The 24,750-nt window shown below is 42.7% G+C and overlaps 1 protein-coding gene across 6 annotated transcripts in view; it reads right to left on the bottom strand.

Annotated features, from left to right (window-relative positions):
- Window positions 1–24,750, bottom strand: part of PPP2R2B (protein phosphatase 2 regulatory subunit Bbeta) — a 434,480-nt gene that overhangs the window by 5,646 nt on the left and 404,084 nt on the right. For all 6 annotated transcript variants that reach the window (XM_037044990.1, XM_037044991.1, XM_037044992.1 and 3 more), the window contains one exon: window positions 5,433–5,602. In XM_037044990.1, coding sequence (XP_036900885.1) covers window positions 5,433–5,602 — 170 coding nt within the window. The remainder of the gene's footprint in view (window positions 1–5,432; window positions 5,603–24,750) is intronic.

Genomic DNA, 24,750 nt, shown 5'->3' with positions numbered 1-24,750 from the left:
GAATTTGTCTCATTTCTAGAAAGAAAGTCTGATTCTGGCCTTTTCTTGCCTCTATCACCAACTTGCTTCTGGGCTATCTGTAATGGAGGTGGAGAGGGAGGGCAGTTGAAGGGAAAGGATGCCAAGTTGGCAGTGAGTCCAGTGGGCACTGGACACCAAATGAGCTGCCCAGGTCCTCCAGCTCTCTTCCTGTTGAGGGAGAAGACGAGCAAAATAGATTCTTAGCTTTCTCTCCCTCTCTTCCTTCCTCTTACCTGACACAGAGCACTTTTAAGGCAAGGCACAGGGGTGAGTATTCTAAGGAGGCAGAAATAAGTTGTGAAAACCCTTGGTTAAGCAGGCTTCTATAATGCAGTGCTTCTCAGAGTCCCACGGTGGCCCAAGAATTTTAAAATGTAAGAGAGGGATAGAATGTTCTTTGACTTCATGATGATCACCCAGCTTTCTTTTTTGTAGAAGTACCAAATAATGTATTTAAAATAATTAGGATTTTGACAGGCAGGGAGAAGACCGAGCAGTGAAGCCTCTTAAGGCCTGACCCAGGCTGTTCTCTTCGTGATGAACCTCTCCCGATTCTTCACCATTCATCTTTAGCATTGTGCTTTTATAGAAACACCACAGGTGAGTAGCAAGTGTCAAAATGTGCATGCTTTGGAAGTGTGGGCTTATTAGCAGGAGCCACACACACCAAGAACTCCATAAATAATTCTTTTTTTAAAAAATGTATTTTTTAATTACAGTTGTCATGCAATATTATATTAGTTCTGGGTATACAACATTGTGATTAGACATTTATATACCTTATGAAGTGACCACCCTGATAAATCTTGTACCCATCTGACACCACACATAGTTATTGAAATACTAGTGACTGTATTTCCTATGATGTTCTTTATGACCCTGTGACTATCCATAAATTCCTGAAGGATGAAAATCAGGCAGGATTCAGGGGAAAACCTGGTTTGAACCATGATTTCCTCCTCCCCAGCACTGAAGTTCTGGGAGCTCCTGCCTGCCTCTCACTGAGGACTCTGAAGGAATGCTGTGTTTATGTTCTCTTATTAAAAACCTTAGGCAAACAAGATGCACCTGTCTCCATCAGAGATGAGAATAAGGTAAGACACATACATGAAAACCATGTAGAAAACAGAGCAAGAGTGAATTTAAAACACATCCTATTTGAGGCTCCTCTCTTCATGTTCCAAAGGTTCTTTCTTTTCTGTGTTTCTATTGGCTTGTGTTTGGCTTTTTAGACTAAGTTGAGTCTTACCACACAGTGGTTCTCAGTTATGTAATTAACTCATGAGGCCTAGCAAGACTAAACTATTGTTTGGTTCTTATATTTCAGGGGTTGACAAACTTTTCCCATAAAGGGTCAGAGAGTAAGTATTTTAGGTTTTGTGGGCCACATGGCCTCTGTCACAGCCATGTGACTTTGTCACAGCAGCACAGGGTATGACTGGTTATGGCTGTGTTTCAATCAAACTTTATTTACAAAAATGGCAGAGGTGGGGCTGGATTGGGCCCATGAGTCACCATTTGCCAGCCCCTGTTTTATAGGAAACCTTATAAAGAGCTAATCATATTTAAGTCCACAGCTTCTTATTTGTCAAAACAACACTGAGCTCAGCTGACATGTGAAAACGCCTAGCAGGAGCATTCCCCATCCTCCAACCCAGGGCAGGCATTAGTAATTCATGGTGGGACTCTTGCCCACAGGACCAGGCCTCACAGTATTTCTCAACAGTGTTCTAGTCAGTCAGTCAGTCAGCACTTATTTACCACCTTTGATACAGTATATAAATTTATCTAACTTGCTTTAACATATACCAACTAAAGTTAAAAGAAAATTTGGCAATATTTCATTTCAATACATGAGCTCTGATACCTATTTTTTAGTAGGCGGCAAAGTAGATTTTCAAGTCCACCACTAGCTAAACATGGTTTGAGAAACTTGATCTTAAAATGCTGATTATTCCAAGTTCCTGCTAGCTATCTGTGTTCTAAAAGCCCTCCCCTAAAATGAAAGGACCAATTGCGCTCACAACTGTGTCACCTAAATCTACTCTTCCCTAATCAAGACTCTCCAGCAGGCCACACCTCTGCCACTGCCACCTATAAACCACTTCTAGTTCCCGCTGCCTTTGCTTTCTCGTGTGAACAGTGGATGCTTGGTCTGTGCAGCTGTAAGACGACTCTCATGGTGGCTGTAGCCCAGGGGTGAAGATGACGGACTGTGAGTGAGAGCTTGGGGCTTTGTAGTTGGACCCTTAAGTCTGAGTATGCTTTGGGGGACAGTAAGATCCTCAATATATAGGGGATGCTCTTTGAACCTCAGGGGTAACCATACGTGGCCAACTACATATGTGGTCTTGAATTCTGGCTCCAAGACCTCTTTATAGCTGCCTCTGGAACTCAGTAGATCATCAAAGTCCTTGGTGTCCTCAACCCCCTCTCTGCATTTTCCTTCTGATTGAAAGATCTGCTTTTCCTGAGACTACTCATGTGGTATCTGCACTTTTGCTCTCCTTGACAGGGTGGGCTCCTTGGTATTCTAGAAAATTATTCCTGCCTATAGTCCTCAGCTCCTTGGAGTCATGCCAACAAACTCAGCTTCCTGATACCCATCCTTTTTACAGTCATCGAAAATTCTGAGTCCTTCTGCCTAATTCCTTGAAGCAATTCTAGCACCTTGCTCTTTTTTCTGTCATTATCCCTGCCATCATTCTTTAATGATTCAAACACCCTGGTCCCTCAGTTACTCGGCCTCATTATTTTCAATGAATGTTGTCCTTTGTGTCTTTGGTCATATGGTTACTCCTGTAACTGTATCCCTTTAACAAGTAATTCTCTATTGCTACTCCCTGATTTAATAATTCTTCAAATCCACTGATCTGACCACTTTCCTCTATCTGTTATTTTTCTCTTTACATATCTTAGCTTTAGTGGTCTATCATTCCAATCACTCTATATTATATACCTTCAACAAGCTTGCCTTTCTCTTTCTTTCCATTGTACTCATTTGGCAAAACCCCATCACTAGTTAAATTTAACTTTCTGCCCTTCCCTACCTGCACCACCCATGTGAATGTGGCTGGGAAGAAGCACGCAATCACAGTCTCACTTTAGGTCAACAGTATGAACCTCAAGTGGAGCCCTGGGCAACCCTACATTTCCCTAGTCAATTGACTCTCTTTGATGAGTATTTTAAACTTTTTCTTCCTCCTCACCCAGCTGATGACCTTCTTTATTTTCCTGAAAAAATCAACATGAGAAGAAACTGTCTATATGTTTCAATCACATAATTCACACACCTGTAACTACATACTCTTCTTCTCTTGATGGATGAATTATCCATCTTCCTATGTAAGGCTGATTCTGCAATGGACTTGTTTTCCTCAAGGACTGTTCCTTTAGCTGTTTCCCTCTCCACTGGCTTCTTATCAGCATAAAACTTCCTTAAGCCCATATCCCACTTTTCTGTTCCCCTTCAGAATGATATTTCTTAAAAGAGTTATCTGTACTCACTACGTTTATATCTTCTATTCACAGTCTGTCTTGAACCCACTCTAGATACACATTTGTCCATCACCTCACCTATACCTCTTTCACTGAGGTTACCAAGAATCTCAACATTAGCTAAATCCAATGGTCAAGTCTCAACCCTTTATCTCATTCAGCAACAGCACTTAGCAGTTGATGAGTCCCTGCTCCTTGGGACAACTTCTTCACTTGGCTTCTAGGACATTCCTTCTTAGTTTTTGTTTTACCTGACTAGCCAATTCTTTCCAAGCTCTTGTGACAAATCCACTTCTCTACCCAACATGGAAACACTGGGGTGCTAGGACACAGTCCCGAACCTGTTCTTTTCGCTCAGCTAGATCTATCCAGACTCACACCAAGTTGTCTACTTCCCATTTCTGGATGTTGAGCCAATTAAACATGTCCAAAACCAGACTCTCAATGTCCTCATCCATGGAATGGCAACTCAACTTTGCTCAAGATAAACTCTTTGGGAGTGATTCTTGGTACTGCTTTTCCTCTTACATTCTGCAGAAAATTCTATTGGCCTTACTGTGGAAATATATCAAGACTCTGGCCACCTCCACTGCTAATACTGTCATCTAAGCTACTAACCCTGACACCCCTTGCCAGAATGCTACAATAACTTCCTAACTATTCTGTCTCCTCCCATATCTCCTTTATAGTCTCTCCTACTTAGCATAGCCACACTATTTATTTTTAAATGTTAGTCAATGATAAAAATGTTCCAGAATTAGATAGTGGTGATGGTTTCACAACTTTGGGCATGTATTGTACAATACAAGATGGTGAATATTATGGTATGTGCATTCTAGCCCAAAAGAAGAAGAAGAAAGACGTAAACCAAATTCCTCTGTCTAGAATTCCCCTACTTCTTTTCATCTAACCCAAGACATCTTAAAATAAGACTAGTTTATTCCTGCCTCTTGACCTTTGATTTCACTGTACACTTGTCTGAAATTAGCTTCTTCAAGTCCTTTCCACCTAATCTTCCTCTTTAAAAAACAAACCAAGCATTCTAAACAATGCCTTCTCCTTTGTCCTTTTGTCAGAAGTCTACAAACCACCTGGGTGATTCTTAAGCCCAAAACCTCCACGAAGTCTTTCTGACTCCTCTTTCCCCCACACCCAAGCAGTTAGCAAACCTCCCAGACTCTCCATCATCCCTTCCTCCCTATCTCCACCATTCCAGCACAACTGGCCACCATTGCCCCCTACCTAAATTCCTTCAACTTCTTTCAAAAAGCACACTGTGAAACTCATGGTAAAAACAAAAATTCCTAATGCCATTTCCTGTGTAAGACTTAATAGCTCTCCATTGTATCCAGCCTGAAGACAAACAAACTAACCTAACCTACACCAGGGCCTCCATCTCCAAGCCCTTCCTTCTGGCCCTCTGTTCCATGTTCCAGGAGTAAGGAACTCCTTTCTGAATACACCACATTTCTTTTGATTCCAGGCCGGTCAACATACTATTGTTAGAGTACAACTTTGCTGGCTAGTTCACAGTTGTCAAGACTTAGCTGAAGGATCACTTCTTCAGGAAAGCCTATCTCACCACAGTAGCCCTCATTGTCATCTTTCATCACTGCATGCTCAGTGCCCTGCTGGTCACCTCCCTTCTCTACCAGACTGTCAGCTCCAGGAAAGAAGGACCACGTCTGTCTGGCTCCCCTCTGAGTCCAAGGTATCCACGGCACAGCAAGTGCTCAGGAGATAAGGGTTAAGCTCCAGCTCCTCTCTATGTGCCCTTGTCTTAAACCCAATGGCACCCTCAGGCTGTACCATTTTGGTTTTTCTGTGTTGTAATGAGCCTTTGTAGGCAGAGGCTGACTTGGAAGCCCACAAAGGAAGTGTGCAATACACCCATGGGTGGGGGTGATCTGTACCTGGTAAGTCTCGATGGGGCGGCTTTCCATGTTGAGATCCCAGACTTTCACGGTCAGATAGTCCCTGGTCATGATATACCTCCCACTGTGGCTGAACTTCACATCCGAAATTGAAGAGATAATTTCAGAGAAAAATGACCTGTTGCTTGGATCTTCCGGCTCTTCAAAAACTGCAGAACCAAAGCAAAACAAGACAAATTGAGCACATTCTTATCAACAGACTCTAATGTGTTTGGGCCAGCTAAAAAGCTGGCGGTCCAACTTGGAGCAGGGCTGGTATCTGCAGTATGTAAGTTGCTCACAAAGAGCCATCAGTGGGAAAAGCTGTTACTGGTTTCTGTATTCCCACCCATCTGGCACTGACCATTTCTAAGCTCCAAGTCTATGACCTAACTCAGTTCCACAGTTCCCCTTGTTTCTAGGTGTCACATACCAAAACCCAGAGTCACCTTAGAAGATTGAATGCAATTTGTATACCATAAAATGTACTTATTTAAAGCTTATATAGTTCAGTGGTTTTTAGAATAACCACATAACCATGTAACCACCACCATACTCTAAATTTAGAGTATTTTCATCCACCCCCTGAAAAAAGCCCCATATCCATCAGCAGTTGCCACCATTCCCTAACCCTATAGCCCTCAGCCACCACTAATGTATTTATTTTATGGTTCTGTGACAGTACCTATTCTGGACATTTCACATTAAGTGCTCCTTTGTGTCTGACTTTGTTTACTTAGCATCCTGTTTTCAAGGTTCAGCCTCGTTGTAGCGTGTGTCAGTGACACATTTCTGTTAAGGGCTGAGTCACACTCCATTATATGGACATGCCACACTCTCTTTACCAATTCGTTAGTTTATAGAAACCTGGGTTGTTTCTACTTTATGGCTACTGTGAATATTCATGTGGATATATGAATACTGCTACTGCTTTCATGTGGATATATGCTTTTGTATCTCTTGGATCACAGTGTTTAACAATGGGGCTTCACTGCCAGGCTGCCATTTACTAGTTGAGGGACCTTGGGACCCTTAACTGTACTATGCCTCAGTTTCATTAGCAAACTGCAGCTAAAATGTCTTTTGTATACTGGGTGGGGCCAAAGTAGGTTTACAGTTGTTTGTGTGGAAAATACAATAATAAATAATAATAATATAAGAATAAACTATGTTTTGCACACTCACAGCTGTAAAAGTCTATGTTGGCCCCACCCAGTATAGTGTCCATGTGCTCTGATACTTCTCCTCTCTCTCAGTAGCTTCAGCTCTGCAGTCTGACATCAAGCCTGCCATAAGCTGCCTTTCCTTGCCTTTCTACCTTGATTTTGACTTCTTTGGTGAAAACTGAAGGTATAGAATATATCCTGATGTTTCCATTTCTGTGCTCTGCCTGATCTTTCCTTCATCACGTTCTGCTTAATTCAAATGCCTCATCTTTTACATATTATTTTAACCTCAAATGATTTTTTTCTGAAGCTCCATCATACTTCATTTAGTGTGTGCTGAGGGACTCTCACAATGAAACTACAATTTCTCACATTATTATTTAATAATCCATGGCTTTGTCTCATCTCACATAGGATGTGAGCTTGAAGGTAGGATTTTGGTTTTTCTTATCTTTGAACTGGGAGTCTTAAGCACAAATATTCAGTAAATATTTGTTGCTTGATTGGAACCAAAGCTAGATAAATTAATGAATTCTTTGCCTCCTGAGTACAGATCATATATAACGTCAAGCTATACAAATCTGCCAATATTTAATTATTTTTGACCCCCAACTATGGCAATTGAGAATGGTTTACTTAATAAGTGTTTGGTCGAGCCTAAAATTATGACACCAAACCTGCCTGCAGATTCCTGAGTTAGCTTGTCCTCCAGAGCTTCCTCTTTCCTGCCTGCTCAGTGCACTCCTGGTATCAAAGTCCATGTAGAAAACCTAAGAATACAGAGTCCTCTTTCAAATGTTGCTAAATTAAACCACCAACTGACCCAAGAACTCTTCTTTTCACAGAACCATTTAAGAGAACAAAACAACTGATCAATCAGAATTGAACTTGAGAATGAAAGAAACCCACTGAAACCGAAAAACATGAGCTCATTCTAGTCTCTGACCCAATGTCTCAGTCAGTGGCCTTATCTTTTGTATTTTGATCAAGTGTTAATGAAGGCCCTGCCCTGGATTTTGATTGGTATTCTCAGAGTTGAGAACTACGTTTTCACATTCATTTGGATTTAAGGTAATTTCATTAGGACTGGGGAGTTAGAAACATCAAGCACACCCCAGGCAAAACACGTCTGATATGGGAGCAGCAAGGATAGCTTGAGGCAGTAAGTGGGAGGAGCTTAAACTGCTATGGAGTGCCTCAGCTCCTGCCTCTGTCACTTACCAGTGGTTGACCTTTTCTTTACTACCCTGAAATAGTTTTCCCAGGTGTAGAAAGGGGGTGCATGTGGCCTGGCACATATGCTTGGTGCATGGTAGGTTCTCGATAAATGTTAGTTGCTATTTTTACCATCACTAGCATGCACTGCTTTTGTATTGGCCAATCCCATTTCATTCATCAGGAATCTTGAGACTTTGAGACCTAAGACTGCAGAACCTGTGGACTATTTAAATCACATAAAGAATGTTTACAAAGAATCTCTTCTCCAAACACTCGGCTTATAGGGGGCCAATGTAGCAATGTTGTAAAGCCTCAAAATGACACCACCCCCTTGAATATGGAGGTGAAATAAGACAATTCTTTAATCACTCCATCACAAATTATACATATCCTGTCCTGTCCCACATAGGATAACACACCAGCACAGCACTTTGTAGTTCATGACATATCTATGCCTATCCAAATTTTAATATAAACTCCATGAGTTCTCTTCATTCATTCAGCAACATTTAATAGTGTTAATAGTTATTGTACTATCTATGTGAAGCTTATTATATTCTAGGCCATGTCCTTTACATATTCTATCTCATTTAATCCTTGTAACAATACTATTGAGTGGGATTGATAGTTTCTTATTTTACAGATGTGGAAAACTAAGGCACAGAAAGGTTTTGTAACCTGCCCAAGGACACACAGCTACAGCCGTGTTTTGAATTAAGGTCTGACTTCAAAGTCTTTGTCCTTAATCATGGTGGAATTCTGCCTTTTACCATGGAGATCTTATTTTAGGAACTCTAAGAAGAATCCAGAGTAAAATCTTCATAGAACTACTCTGTGGAATTGTAAAGCTGGAATGCTCCACATGACTAGTTCTACACTGTCCTTTTTATACCCAGTCCACTTCAGACACCTAAGGAGCATGGTTTCTGCACCAAGTGCTCATGGGTCTGAGCCCGAACCCCAGGACTCTGTATGACCCTATGGAGCCTCTCACGGCTCAGCTCTAACCCCTGTGGCCTTTAAGCAATGAGACCATCTTTCCTCTCCCTGTCCCTCTCCCTCAGTTTATATGAATAGACACTTACTGTATTTTCTTGATTTGTCATCCCTAATAGAATGTATGCTCTACAGGGGCAGGATTTTTTCCTTTTGGTCTATTTTGTTTTGCTATATTCCCTGGAACAGAGGAGGTGCTCAGCAAATATATGTTAAATGAATGAATATTGACAGCCATTTTAATTTTAAATGAACACAATACCAAGACGCATCATAACTAACCTGCCAAAGGTTAAAGATAAAGAAAGAATCCTAAAAGCAGCAGGAGAAAAGCAGACAATTACCTACAAAGGAGTTCCCATAAGACTGTTAGCTGATTTCACAAAATAAACTTTGTAGGCTAGAAGGGGCTGGCAAGAAGTATTCAAAGTGATGAAAAGCAAGGACCTACAACCTAGAACATCACTCTTCCCAGCAAAGCTATCATTTAGAATGGAAGGGCAGATAAAGTGCTTCCCATACAAGGTAATGCTAAAGGAGTTCATCATCACCACACCATTATTACATAAAATGTTAAAAGAACTTACTTAATAAAAAGATCAAAACTATGAACATTAAAATGGCAATAAATTCACAACTATCAACAATTGAATCTAAAAAACTAAGCAAACATGCAGAATAGTAATAGAATCATAGATATGGAGATCATTTGAAGGGCTATCAGTTGGGACGGGGAAAGAGGAGAATGGGGGAAAAGGCACAGGGATTAAGAAGTACAAATTGATAGGTTTAGAATATACAAGGGAATGTTAAAAATAACATGGGAAATGGGAGAAGCCAAAAAACTTATATACATGACTCATGGACATCATGAGGGGGATGCTGGAGGGAATGGGGGTACTGAGTGGAGGGGGACAAAGGAGGAAAACTGGGATAACTGTAATAGCATAATCAGTAAAATATGTAAAAAATTAATACCTATCTATTAATTAAACAGCTCCCCCAAAAAGCTATCTGAGCAATTCTTTATTCACTGCCAATTTTTTTATTTTAGGTCCTGGAAAAGTATGAGAAAAAATACATTGCATATGAAGTCATCTGTATTTCAAGGCTCGTACTAATTTGGACTGAGCAATCATTGGTTAGCTATTTAAGTGTATCTTATGTGCAAGTGCACACATGCACAGCACTTACCACATAGAAATAAAAATATTTGTTGGATGGAATCAGGCCATAGGACACACAGAACAAGAAAGGACACACAGAATGCCAAGGACACACAGAACAAAGAAAGATCCAGACCTACCCTCATGGTGCTCACAGGCTTCAGGAAGGGACAAATGTTAAACAATTGCACAACTTTCATTACAGATGTGAATAAATGGGATTTTATCACATTAACGGGGGAGAATAAAGGTGCTGGGAACCAGTGAGTAAAATGCAAATGAAATATTGCTGTGTGTTCCATGTAAGTTACTGAATGGGTAGTACAAAAGTATCTACTTCTTGAATGACAGATCTCAAGACAAATCAAAACCGGTATTTCTCCTGGAGACCATTGGCTTGATATTAGAGACCCTGCTGACCCACAGGGTTTCCAGCTAGTTTCTAGAAAAGAATGATGACTAGAGGAAAAAGGAGAGAAGCAGGGTAGAGAGAAGGTGAGCTCTGCTCCCTCCATGAGGAAGCAGGCTCGATGAGAATTCTGACTGTCTAGACCTCGCCAGAGGGAAGGAGTCAGGTTCACCACAAGGGGGTCTGTGTCTTGGACACCCTGATGACAACTATAACAAAGAGGATAATGACACCTGCACCATTTTTTGGTCCTCAGGCTTTGTATACATTATCCCACTGAATGTTCAGACTTTTGAGGAAGGTACTTGTGCTGTCCTTACTTATAGATGAGGCCAACCAGGAGAGGCTGAGCAACTTGGCCAGGATCATGCAGCTGAAGAGGAGTACAGATGGGCTTTCGACTGACTATCTGTCTCTCGGTTGTGCTGCCACCACAACCAGGCCTTCTTTGCTTTGCCAATGTTGTCTCTATTCAAATAACCCAGTGAAACTGGGCTCCCTATGTCCTGAACTAGAGAGACCTTGTACACTCCCACCTCTATGCCTCAGCTCCTCCTTACCTCCTCCTCACCTCCTCCTGTGTCCATCATGAGACACAGACAGATTATCAGACTGGAAGGCAGGGGTGCTGGGCTGGTGCTCACAGTGGACACAGATTAGCTGGCTCTTAGTGGTACTTACTACCTGTTGAACTCTTACACTGTGCACCTTACATGTATGAACTCATTCAACAGTAATAGATATTATCATTTCCCTCTTCCACAAACCAGTCCAGTCAGTCAACACAGGCACAGAGGCTCTGTAGCTAGTAGGAAGCAAAGCCAGGATTTGAACTCAGTCTGCTGCTAGCCTATGCTCTTAGCCTCTATCCTACTGCCTCTCATTTGAATGACTAGGTGACCATCACCTCCCTGGGCATGTTTTCTTGTCTGTGATATGAAGGAGGCAGGATTGCCAACCAGGCCCCTCCCAGCCCTTAGATTATTAGGTCTGTGAAATTCCACTTGTCTTTCAATTTCCCTCTACCAATTTCTGTCACTTTAGGATATATAGCCTTCCCAAAGTGACAGCAGCACCATGCCCAGCCCACGGTATGTCAGGAAGTCCAGATTCTGAGGCTAATGAGCTTGGAAAACTCCTACCCAGTTTTGGGGACTGAGATTGCAGTTTACTTATTAAAAGGTGCTGAGAAGTCCCACAGGTAAAAAAAAAAAAATTAACATTCTTTACTCCAGGTTTCTCAACTTTTGCCCTGTTGAATTTTGGGCCAATTCTTTATCATTGGAGCATTGTATAGGATGTTTAGTAACATCCCTGGCCTCTACCCACCAAATCTGCAATCCCAAACTGTGATAGCCAAATGTGGCTGTAGATATGGCCACATGTCCTGGGGTGTGTGACTGCTCCTGGCTTTAATCCTGCTTTCAAATCTTATTGGATCTCATCTCCTCCCTCCCCACTATTCTTTTTTTTAAAAAAATGTCTTGCAGCTCAGTGTTTCTCTGTTACAGAGCAGCTCACAATATGCTTTGGGTTACAATGCCATAGCCAAAAGCAACTGACACTTCCTTTCAAACCCCTCGGGCTATACAATAGTCCCCTCCCCCTTATCTAGGGGGATGTGTTCCAAGACCCCCAGTGCATGAAAACCAACTGAAAACCACAAATAATACCAGACCCTGTATATACTATGGTTTTTCCTCTATATACGTTAACTAGAATGAAGTTTCATTTATCAATTAGGCTCAGTAAGAGATTAACAACAATAATAAAATAGAACAATTACAACAATATAATAAAAGTTATGTGAATATGGCCTCTCTTTCAAAATATTACATTGTACTGTATGTACAGCATGGATATGCTCAACAAAGGGATGATTCACATCCCAGACAAGACGGAGCAGGTTGGCGCAAAATTTCATCACACAACTCAGAACAGTGCACAATGCAAAACTATGAATTGTTAATTTCTGGAATTCTCCATTTAACATTTTATGACTGCAACTGAGTTAGGACAAAAAAAAACATGGAAAACAAAACCAACATGAAGGGGAATACTATATTAAGTGTTCTGAGCAGATAGTGCTTTGTGTTATAAGATGTGCAGATATGAGTATGTCTCCACAGAACTGAAAGTATCTTATGGTTAGTGTTGTCCTTCAGGGTGCCTCGCACAGGGCTATTCACCTGAGAGCTCAGATGACTGACTGAACAAATTAGGTCCCAGAATCCTGGGAAAGAGTGAAAAAGCCATAAATAAGAGGGAGGAAGTGTTAAGAATAAAACCACTAACTTTAGAGAGACCTAAGGCTAAAACTAACTTCATTACAACTGGGGCCAGAAGAGAGAGGAGGCAGTGGTGTGCTGGTCCAGGAGTCTCAGGGAAGGAGAAGGGAGAATGGAAGGAAACCATGCAGAAAGGCTGTTTCTGCAGGAGGATCCTTTCTCTGGACTGCCCCCTGGATCCTGCTCAGAACTCATGCCCACACTGAAGGGCCACGAGGGGACGCAAGGTCATACAGCTGATCCTGATGGCTTCCTCACTCTCCATCCCACATGGGGTGGTGGCTAAGAGTGCAGGCTTTTCCAGGCCTAGCAAGCTTGGGTTATATGTTATGAAGCTTTGGACAAGTGGCTTGACTCCTTCCAAGCTTTATCTTCCTTGTCTGTCAAGTAGAGATGAGAGGAGTTCCTGCCATTTGGGGTGGTCATGGGGACAGATGGGCTCTCTCCTGTCCAGCACTTAGCATTGTGCCTGCACCCAGAATAACCAGGAGGGCAGCACCAGTGCACAAGCAGGTGATGCTGAAGGCTCGCTTGGTGAGAAATGAGTGCAGAAGCCTTAGGTGTTTTTCCGTTGGGGCCAGATCTTAGAGCTACCAGTAGTGCATTGATTTCTAGGTCTCCAAATTGGGCTGTAACACAGTTACATAATGGCTTGTCCCTGGATTGTCACTTGAAATTCACCTTTCTTGGTACATGTGTCTTTCCTTTGGTGCTGAACAATGCCACCACCACACTGGATTTGATGATTCAAGCAGATGAGAGGGAGAGTACAGAGAACTAGGCAGAGGGATGGGAAGGTTTATTCCTGATGAAACAGGAACCAGGCACGTGGTCTTAAACTGCTCACTTCTGCCGACATTTCTTCTAAGAAGAAGGCACGCTCTTCCATTTGGAGACATGATTGGAAATAAAGGGGACACAATAGCAATTTTCCTACAGAGTGAGTTAGATGGCAATTTTTCTTTGGAGATATGCAGGCAGCAGCTTTGCCCCTGGAGAAAAAAGGCTCAACAATTGAGATGCAGCCAGCAATTTTTACTATACAGAAGACACATCCAACAATTTTGTCCAATGAGAGAATGAGCCAACAATTTTTCCAACGGAGAGTAAGAACTCCCATGATGAATAATGCTGGCCTCTATCTAGCTGAGGGCAGTGAGAGGGGAAGTTTAAGATATCATTAGTGGTTACTGCACTACTATGGGCCTAATAGCATTGTTACTAGACATGGGCTGGAGGCTGGAAACTTAGATCACATTAAGACCCAGAGGATTCTGAATTGGGAAGCAATGATGCCTAGTTGCTGAATCTTTGTGATTTGCTTCTCATACAGTCCCTCATCAGGTCTGCAAATAACTGTCAACAGTGAACACATGGCATTGTAAGGAACATGCAGTTAAGCTCAAAGAGATTACATTGGTTCCTGACTTTTGTATAACTGTTTTCAAAATACATATATTATACTTCATAAATCATTTATAGTAAAAAAAATAATGAGTCAAAAGCTTTTTCCTCCCAAGGTAGAATAAAAGGACCAAAAATTCCTGGGTAGAGAAATGATGAAACAGACCAGACTGGGGTGACCAGGTAAGAATATGCTGAAACTTGAATGATCAAGAAGCTCTGGATGGAACAGAGGTCAGCAAACTTCTCCTGTAAAGCGCCAGATACTAAATTTTTAGGTTTCAAGGTCCATTTGTTCCTTGTTGCAACCACTCAACTCTGCTTTGAGTGTGAGAGCAGCATAAACAACAGGTAAACAGATGAGCATGTATTTCTATAAGGCTCTGTTTTAATTGCCTCCCGTACATACCTGGGTGGGTGAACAAACCTGCAAGCTTTTGTTCTTGGGACAATGTTCCAACTGATCGATCCGCACCAGCCAGGGCTTTAAAATTTTTTTTGTTCAATCATTTGAAAATGTAACAACCTCATTCTGAAGAGCCATAGCAATCTTGAGAAAGAACAAAGTGGGAGGACTCACTCTACCTGATACCAAACTGTACTACAAGCCCACTGTAACCAAAACAGCAGGATATAAAAAGATAGATCAATGGAACAGAGTAAAGAGTCTGGGAATAAACCCACATCTATATAGCCAATTAATCTCTGACAAAGAATGTAAGAATATACAATGGGGTAAAGACAGTCTCATCAATAAATGGTGTTGAGAAAACTGGACATTTACCTGCAAAGGAATGAAACTAGACCAGTTTACTACACTATATCCAAACATAAACTCAAAATGGATTGAAGACATAAATGAGATTCAAAACCATAAAACTCCTAGAAGAAAGCATAGGCAGTAAACTCTTCAACATTGCTCTTAGTAATATTTTTGTGGATAAGTCTCCTTGGGCAAGGGAAGCTAAGATAAAATAAACAAATGGGACTATATCAAACTAAAATGCTTTAGCACAACATAGGAAACAACCAATGAAATGAAAAAAAAAACACAACCTACTGAATGGGAGAAGATATTTGCCAATGCTATACCTGATAACGGGTTAATATCCAGAAAATATGAGGAGCTCATACAACACAACACCAAACCCCCCAAAAAAATCCAATTAAAAAATAGGTGAAGGACCTTCTCCAAGGAAGACATTGTGATGGCCAATAGGCATATGAAAAGATGCTCAACATCACTAATCACCTCACACTGACCAGAATGACTATCATCAGTAAGTCCATAAACAACAAGTGTTGGCTGGAATGTGGAGAAAAGGGAACCCTAGAACACTGTTGGTAGGAATGCAGATTGGTGCAGCCACTATGAAAAACTATATGGAGGTTTCTCAAAAAATTAAAAATAGAACTATCATATGCCATATGATAGTTCCACTTCTGAGTACTTATTGGAAGGAGACAAAAACACTAATTCAAACCAATATATGCTCGCCTATATCCACTGCAGCATCATTATTGACAATAGCCCAGATATGGAAGCAACCTAAGTGTCCATTAAGAGAAGAATGGATAAAGAAGATGTGGTATATATACACAATGAATTATTACTAGGCCATAAAAAATTAAATCTTGCCACTTGTTATAGCATGGCTAGGCCTAGAGCATATTATGATAAGTGAAATAGGTCAGACAGAGAAAGACACATACCATATGATTCACTTATATGTAAAACCTAAAATAACAAAATACATGAACAAAATGGAAACAAATTCATAGATTCACAGAACAAACTGATGGTTGCCCGATGAGAGGAGACTGAGAAGATGAATAAAAAAAGAGAGGGATTAAGAAAAATACAAACTGCCAGTTCTAAAAACTGTCATGGGAATGTGAAGTACATCATAGGGAATACAGTCAATGATACTGTAATAACTATGCATGGTATCACATGGGTACTAGACTTACTGGGGTGATCACTTTGTAAGCTATATAATATCTAATCACTATGTTGTACACCTGAAACAAATATAAGACTGTATGTCAATTGTACTTGAAAAACAAAAATAGAAAAATGAATGTAGATACTTTTTAAATAAAATAATTAAGTACAAAAAAAGACGGGGGGTGGGGACAATCTCATTCTTTGCTAGAGTTCTACAAAAACAGGTCGTAGTCCAGATTTGGCCTGCAGATCACATCTTGTTGGCCCCTAATGATGATGCTTGGCAGGTAGAAGGAATGCCTTATATGCTAGACAGGGGAATCAGCAAGAGTAAATGCCTGGTGATCTATTTTTAGGGGACCGTGGGCCCTACAGCTGGACACAGAGAGATCACTGGTCAGTAAACTGCAAGTCGCTTTCCCCAGGCATGTCTCAGGCTGGCACAGGTGGCATGAATGGATTCTGGAGTTGGACATATTCAGACTCCACTGCTTGCAAGCTAGATGTCTCTGTCAGTTTTCTGCACCTAAGATTCAGCTTCATCCTCTTTAAAGTGCAGATCTCAATTCTCATTTTGCATGGTTATGCGAATCAAATGAAACAAAAGCAGATAAAGACACCTAGCACAGTGCCTGGCACATGGTCAAATGTCAGCAGATATTGGGGTCACATACTATTCTCTCATGTGCTGAGTACCTAGGTGCTAAAGTTACCAGAGTGAGGCAGGTGGACAAGGTCCCTGTGCTCTTTGGTACTTCCTTCAATAAAGAGTCAGCCCACTTACTTATCATGGCTGGCGGCTATGGTTTTTTCTTAAAGGAAGAAAATTTGCTTATTTCCTCTGTGGCAGTCAGAATAAAGCGCCTGTCTCCAAAGCTGTCCACACCGTAATCCTCAGAACCTCTGAATACGTTACATGGTTATGCAGCAAGGGAGAATTAGGTTTGCAACTACCTGAGATTCAGATGGGTAGATTATGATGGATTATCTGGATGTGCTCAACGGAATGACAGGGGTTCTAATGGGTAAAATAAGGCAATAGGGTCAGTATCAGAGCGACACTTTGTGAGGAAGACCTGATGGCCATCCCTGGTTTTAAAGGCGAAGGGAAGGGGACAGGAGCCAAGGCCTAAGGCTGACTCTAGAATCTGGTAAAGGCAAGGAGATATTCTCCCACAGAGCCTCCAGGAGAGGACACAGCCCTTGATGTTAGCCTGGGGGGACCCACTTTGGACTTCCAACCTTCAGAACTGTAAGATGATTCCGTGCCTTTTTAAATCCCCAAGTCTATAGCATTTGTTACAGCAGCAGTAGGAAATTACCACTCTCTTCTACCATCTTGCCAACAAAGGGAGGGGACAGAGTGTCTGGGATATTGCTCTTATTTCTCTGGGTCCCAGAGACAGCTCTGTCCCCCAGCAGGTCCCTGTGGAACCCACCCACTTCAACACCTGCTCATTCACAGCTGGCCAGGAAGGCAGGCCACACCAGGCTGCTTCTGGGCTTGGGCTGTGTGTGGCAGTTGCACTGCTTTCAAGGGACTCCCAGTAGACCCCCAGGGCTCAGCTACCCTCTCCACCTAGCACTCCTGCTGCCACAGCCTAGATAACCTGAACCCTGTGCAGCTGTGAAGACAGAGCAAGCTGAGCAGCTCAGAGATCATCAGGACTTAGCAGAACCCGAGAATGCGTGTCATCCTGCTGTGTGCTGAGCAACTCCTCCCACAGTGGCAGCACTACCCTGCTCAGACACCTACAGGTACTCTCTCCAACACCAGTAGCTAACAGTCCCATCCTCCCATGACCTGGCACTCAGGGGGCCATTTGATCAGTACGTCAGTATTACTGCCCACTTCTCTCCAGCTCTCACACTTCAGTTGGCCTGACTGCCTACTCATCATTTGTACTAGAGTCAGAGAACACCTGCCTCTGGGTCTCAGGCAGGTAGTAAACTACATGAAGGGTGTATGGGTGCACAACAGGGAATGGTGGGCACTGTGGCAAATCAGGGTGTCCACACCCTATAAAGGGGGCAGTTTTCAATCAGCAACAGCTGATTGCTGCATAGCCAGGTGGTCTCAGTTGTAAAGTCTGAATTTTTCTGGTAAGCCCTGATTTTTCAATGTTAGCAACTAATTAAATTTTTTTTTAGTGTGTGGTCAAATATAAATGATCTGTAAGCCACGCAGACTATAGTTTGTGATCTCTGTTTGCTGATGGCTAATGTTTATGGAGCACTTAGCATGTGCTAGGACTTGGTCCACACTCATTCCCCTCCTGTCTCAGTCAGTTTGGGGGGACTGAGAGTACTCTCAGGTTGGGTATCTTATAAACAACAGAAATTCCTCGTAGTTCTAGAGGCTGGAAGTCTAGAGCAGGTGGTCAGCGTGGACAGGCTCTGGTGAGGGCTCTCTTCTAGGTTGCAGATGGTCATTTTTCTCATTGGACCCACAAGATGGAGAAGACAAAAGAGCTTTCAGGGGTCTATTTTATAAGGGCACTAGTCCCATTCATGAGCATTCTAGCCTCCCAACCAAATTGCCACAAAGGCCCCACCTCATAACATCAGCACACTGCAAGTTAGGATTTCAACATATACATTTTGGGGAACACAAACATTCAATCCAGAATACCCCCTATTTCTGCTTCCCTGTTTCTCTGACTTCTGTTCAAACTTCAAAGCCCACTGCATCCTTTTCTTCTCTTACTGTTAATTTGGCTGCCCTCTATACTTCTTCATTTTACAAAAAATATACATATCATTCAGAATTGACCAGGAACTAAGCAATCCTGGTGCAGGGAATGGGCCGTGCAGAAAGCCAGCACTGGTGGTAAGTGGCTTGTGCTCACTGCCTGGGACTGTACAGGGTGAGAATGACCTCCACTCCACAGCTGAAGAAATGGAGGCTGGGAGACGCTGGGACCCAAAAGACCCCCTGCTCCTCGGGGAGGACAGCATCCTCCAGGCTCCTTAGTTTTGGAGTTAGACCTTTGTCCTAAAGAAGCTTCAGCTGGAATCTGTGACTTAAAGAGAGGGGACACAAGAACCTGTGTTTGGCTGAGGGCATAGCTATCAATCATACCTGAACTTGGGTAATATCCACAGACAAGTTTATTAATTCGGGGCCTGTCTGTCCTTCCTTGGTGAGGAATCACCAGTTAGTAGACAAATGGGGCCACTGTCTTTTTGGAGAACTGGAAAGATACTGAGTGAGGGAGGCCTCTGAGCACATCCTCTATGGCAGGTGGGGGCAAAAAGGCAGGCAACTCCAGTGCAGATGAGATGATGAGCTGGTAGTGGGGTCTCTACAGGAGCCTAATGGAGAAACCTGGTAGCAGCGAGCCCCAGCACTCATATTTGGTCTTCACTCCATATATCCATGTAGGTGAGTGTAAGGTATGGGGCTTTATGCTCCTTCTGTGGAAATGCCACATTCCTATAGCCCAGAGGTGTCAAGCTCATTTTCACCAGGGGTACATCAGCCTTGCAGTTGCCTTCAAAGAGCCAAATGTAATTTTAGGACTGTATAAATGTAACTACTCCATAACTAGGGGCAAGGAACTCGACACTGCTGCTGGGTGGAAACAAGGTGCCAGGCCAGATAAAACAAGGCGGAGGGCTGGATTCAGCCTGTAGGCCTTGTGTTTGCCACCCATGCTATAGCCAGTAGGCTCCCAGAATGCAAGGGCAGTGTCCCCAGGCTCCTGAGCCCACACCATATACCACTTCTTGTTTCTTTCTCTCTCTTCCTGGTTCCTCTCTTTCTCTTCCATTCTCTCCTTTTCCCTCTGTGTCTCTATTTGTTCCCAACAGGCAGCTTTCTGCATCTTCCCCCCAGAGGAGCTCAAACTCCCTAGGGAGCCTCTGCCCAGGTGATGCCTGTGAGTGTGAGGCTGTCATTAGGGGTGACTGTGGGAAGCCATTGTCATGGCACCGCAGAGGCTGGGGCTGCACTCCAATGGTGTCCCAGTTTTCCAGGCTAACAATCACTTGCAGTGACAGGCACACACACGGAAAGCAAGAGGAGCAGCTCCTCGCTGGCAGTCATCTTGCAGAGCCAGGTGAGGGGTTTCTGGCTGAGCTGGGGGGGGTCTGTCTTGATATGGACCACACACTGCTTGGAGAGGGACCCTCATATGGACTGGTCACTGCCTGTTATCCTCTCATGGCTCTGAGGTTTTGCCTCTGTGTTCCCAGCACTGGCTCCTAGCCCACTGACAGTCCTGGCCCTGACTGTTCCTAGAAGTTGCACACATGGAGTAGTAACAGCTACTGTGCTGGAGTAGATGGAGTAATAGCCTCCCACATGCCAGGTGCTGGGTTGGATAGACACCCCCCCCCCATCCTGCTGGCCCACCAGCGATGTTCCATTCAGTTCTCATGGGTGCTTAATTTATGGATGAAGAAATGAGGTTCTGAGAGTCATTTGCCCTCATCCCAGGCCAGGGAGGGGCAGAGCTAGGATGTAGGCCCAGCTCTGGCTCTGTGGCACTCCACTGGCCCCATCCTCTGTTATTTCTTCTCCAGGCCCATGATGAGAAAGGGGACCCCTTCCAGCTGGTGCTGACAGATACAGGCTGCTTTACATTGTTGGGAACCTCTCTGCCTGGTTTCAGAAACTGTCACCCCTAAAGCTGGGTAAAGCTGAGTAAAAAGACCTTGGGACCATAAACCATTAAGGAAACAAAACTTATTTCCTTGTATGGCATCAACTTCATCCTGGTTGGCCTGTGGCAGATGACTGGTTAGCCAATGATGGGTAAGATTTCTCAAAGAATGGATGACTTAAGACAGGCATGGTCATAAAGGAGCCCTCAGGGAAGGATTTGGGGGGCTACAGAAAAAGAGGGTGACGGACTCTCACCCCTGGGCTTTGACATAGCCTCGTTCTGTCTGCAAGAAGTCTCCTAATCTCTTGGCTGCCTTACTTTCCCTGCCCGACTTAAACCTGAAACAATGCCTTAAGCCTGAAACAATGCCAGAGGTGGGTGAAGCCCTGTGCTGGAAAGGATGGGTTCCCTGGGGGAGGGAGTGAGATGAGGCCTAAGAAAGAATGAATAAAATCCTATGAAACCAGCTTTGCTAAGAGTACCCTCAATTTAAATGATAAGGGTCCAAGCACAGAATGAGTTTGTTTCCCCAAAGTTTTATGGCCCTTTAGCTATCTGAGCCTGACTCAAAATAAGCCTTCATAGTTCTTTAAATGTTCTCTACTGTTTGATCGTTACTGCCTGACAATGATTTGATGAACTTTACAAATATGCCCTATACTCCTATGCAAATTAAACCTAATAAAAGCCCATTGAGGAACAAGCTCCTGGGCCTTCTCCTTTGAGAGATTGGTCACCTTTCCTCTCCAAGCAGATCATGTCTTGGTAGACTTATTCTCATCCATGGTGGATGGAGCTCTGTGGGCAAAGCTCCCCCACATTACACCTCTGAGGGTATGGTCCCAGCAACATCACTGTACCTATCCAAGGATTAAACCATCAATTTGGGCTTTATAGCTGTGCTCTCACCAATCTCAGACAGTTAACTAGGGTGGAGATGTATCTTTATGGACCTAACACAATGCACCAGAAGCAATATGGAAAACAGTCACCAAACTGACTGAGCATATTACTACCTGCTAGGTCCTCCCATGGCTTCAAAGATACCACAACCCTCCTGGTGCCTCTGGGACCTTGTAGCCTTTTGCTTGGATGCAGAAAGAGGATATATTTTGTAATCATGAAAAAATAAAGGCTTTATCCTTCAGTAAGTACTTTTGCTTAAAGACTTGGTTGTGGGGAAAGAGGGACAGTCTGTACCGTTCCCATTTTGAATTTGGCTGAAGAGTAAGACATCTCTCCATGCCCACTGTTGTTCACACAGTGCACACGAGGCACACCCTCGGTAGGTGCTTGGGGATATGGGAACCATGGTGTGTTGATTTCCTCAGAGCCAGACTCCACCAATGAAATGCCTTGTTCTTCTCTCTCCCCAGTCCCTGGCTCACCCCGATGTCTCCCCCACAGACCTAGTAGGGTGAAGATGGGAACTGTTTCTAGGCATCAATCATCTATCAGCAGCTTCAGCTATGGGTCTTCGTCTAGGCTCGACCTATCATTCTATCTCTGGCTTTGTGTAAATTACTTGTTTTTTTGAGTCTCCATTTTCTGATCTATAAGTCTGAGTTAATGGATTATTGGGATAAGAACACTTATCAATGCTGAGTGCTCACTCTGGGCCAGGCATTATTTCGTTGAAACCTCACCACATGCAATAATGCTCCCCCAGTTTCATTATTGAAACTCCCCCATTCATTATCTCCCCCAATCTCATTATTGCCCCAGTTTTATAGAGGGAGGCACACAGGCTTAGAGAAGTTAAGCTCAAGCTCCCCATGCCAGGTTTGTCTGATCCCTGAACTGACATCCTTGACCTCTCTGTCATCATTAAAGCCAAGTTTCCAATCACAAGAGTCTCACAAATACCTGTAACTGGTCTTTATGATTTATGTTCTTGGATTTCAAAGGAGCTGGGACCTTCTTATCTCAAAGCCACTGGGTGGCTTTCAAAATATGCTGACAGTTGTTCAGTAAGATTCAACATTACTAAAAAGTCCTTCCCTTTCTTCCCAGCATCTGCTTTATGGCTTCCACTCCCTTGTCACCTCTTTTGTCCCCACCAAGCCTCTTAGATCCTTTCTGGATGGTTGATTTAGAAACAACCACTTCCTTCTCTGAATTTCTAGAACAGAGTTCTCAAGTCTTGGTCAGGATACAAATGTCAAAAGGATACCATATAGTATGACATCCTTTAAGTAAGTTATTACCTATAACTTAGTATTAAACAATATATTATTTTATACTAAAGTCTGTTATATAGACCATAAGTGTTTCAGTAAAATTTCTGGGAGAAAAGTTTAAAATCAAGCAAATTCTGAGTTTTGGCTTATCTGATTTTTCTGGATTTTGGAAAAGCTAATACCCAAGGCCTTTATTCATTTACACACTTAGTTTAAGAATCATGGCACTAGCATACTGTGAGACACAGTCACATTCTATCTGATGTTAGATCTTTGATAAACACGTTTCATATCATTCATTCATTCCTTCATCATTTATCCCTCTCAACTTCCTTCCATTCATTCAGTATGATTTAACATCCTTGATATACCAGGCACTGTCTCAGGGACTCTTCTACTATTTAATAACCTCCCTAGGGGCTAGCAAACATATGTTTTAATTAATACAAATTTTTACCTTTGTAGGCCTACGATGACATGAATACAAAAGACTCTCAGTAAACAGGCACCGAAGAATACTGTGCATCAGAACCCTGGGGCGGGAACAACTTGGACACACTGAGGATGACATTTGCCATCATAGTTCATTTTAACAGGCTGACATGCTATTCAGCAGAAACTTGTTTAGTTAGCATTTTCTCTTTAATATTGAAAATCTAAACTTCACATGTAACTTAAAATAAACTTTTTATTAGAAATACTCCATAATTTCACATCCTCTCGCCCCACCACAGCAATTATACAGAGGCAGAAACTGCACCTTGTAAGTCTGTCTCCCTACTGTGTTTAGCACAACACCTTATTCACATTTGTTGACCGATTGCTTGCTTTCTTTGATCTCACCACTTTCCCAAGTTTGATGATCCCATTTTCTCATAGGGAAACTCTTCAATGACAATCCCACTCCATTATAGGGATTTTCAATTGACAACAACATCTCAGGATGAACTAGCCAGCCTTGGGATGAAGGATGCCTGTCCATGAGATAAATCCTATTTAAATCCTTATGTTCAGGTTAAAGATATAATAGAAGATAAAAGCAAATATCATCATAAGCCTTACAGGGGTTCTCATTCTCCTGCCTTCTGCTGTCTCTGGGTTGTGCTGGATGACAACGGGAGGCCAACGGGTGCTTTGAGTAATTCATCAGATAAAGGGACCTCCACCAATAGGGCTGGCAACTGCTGAATAGTCAGCAGCTCTCACAGCTCACTTATTGGTGCCACCTACTGAGCTGTCAAAATGGGCTTATGTGAACTGCACACAGGGCTTGAATTAGCCAATGCACTTAAACATGGGTTAATTACACACTTGATAGTCCCCCTACCCTTCTCTGTCCTCCAGTGTAGTACTGAAGGTGGCTATATGAATACACGAAGTAAGAAACAATCCCATGATCTTTGTCAGTGTGTTAGACTCATCTTTTCTGAGCCTCAGTTTCCTCATGCTTCAAAAAGGAAGAAATGCTCTAAACTCATAGGTTCTTTTTTTTAAAACTGAATTTTTTAAAATATATTTTATTGATTATACTGTTACAGTTGTTCTATTCCCCCCTTCATTCCCCTCCACCCGCACACTCCCTCCCCCACCATTCTCCCCCCCTTAGTTTACAACCACGTGTCTCAAGTTCTTTAGATTCTATATTTCCCCCACTATTCTTGCCCTCCCCCTTATCTATTTTCTACCTACCCTCTATGCTATTTTCTGTACCTTCTCCCCTCTTCTCCTCCTCCCACTCCCCTGTTGCTAACCCTCCATGTGTTCTTCATTTCTATGGTTCCACTCCTGATCTAGCTGTCCTCTTGGTTTGCTTTTGTTTTAGGTGTGGTTGTTAATAACTGTGAGTTTGCTGTCCTTTCACTGTTCATATTTTTCATCTTCTTTTTCTTATATAAGTCCCTTTAGCATTTCATATAATAAGGGCTTGGTGATG

This window comes from Sturnira hondurensis, unplaced genomic scaffold, assembly GCF_014824575.4.
Source record: "Sturnira hondurensis isolate 20B ecotype Veracruz unplaced genomic scaffold, ASM1482457v3 Scaffold0004152, whole genome shotgun sequence".
In the NCBI taxonomy this organism is placed as follows: Eukaryota; Metazoa; Chordata; class Mammalia; order Chiroptera; family Phyllostomidae; genus Sturnira; species Sturnira hondurensis.
Note: the sequence above shows the minus strand (reverse complement) of the source record. Positions and strands in the feature narration are given on the sequence as shown.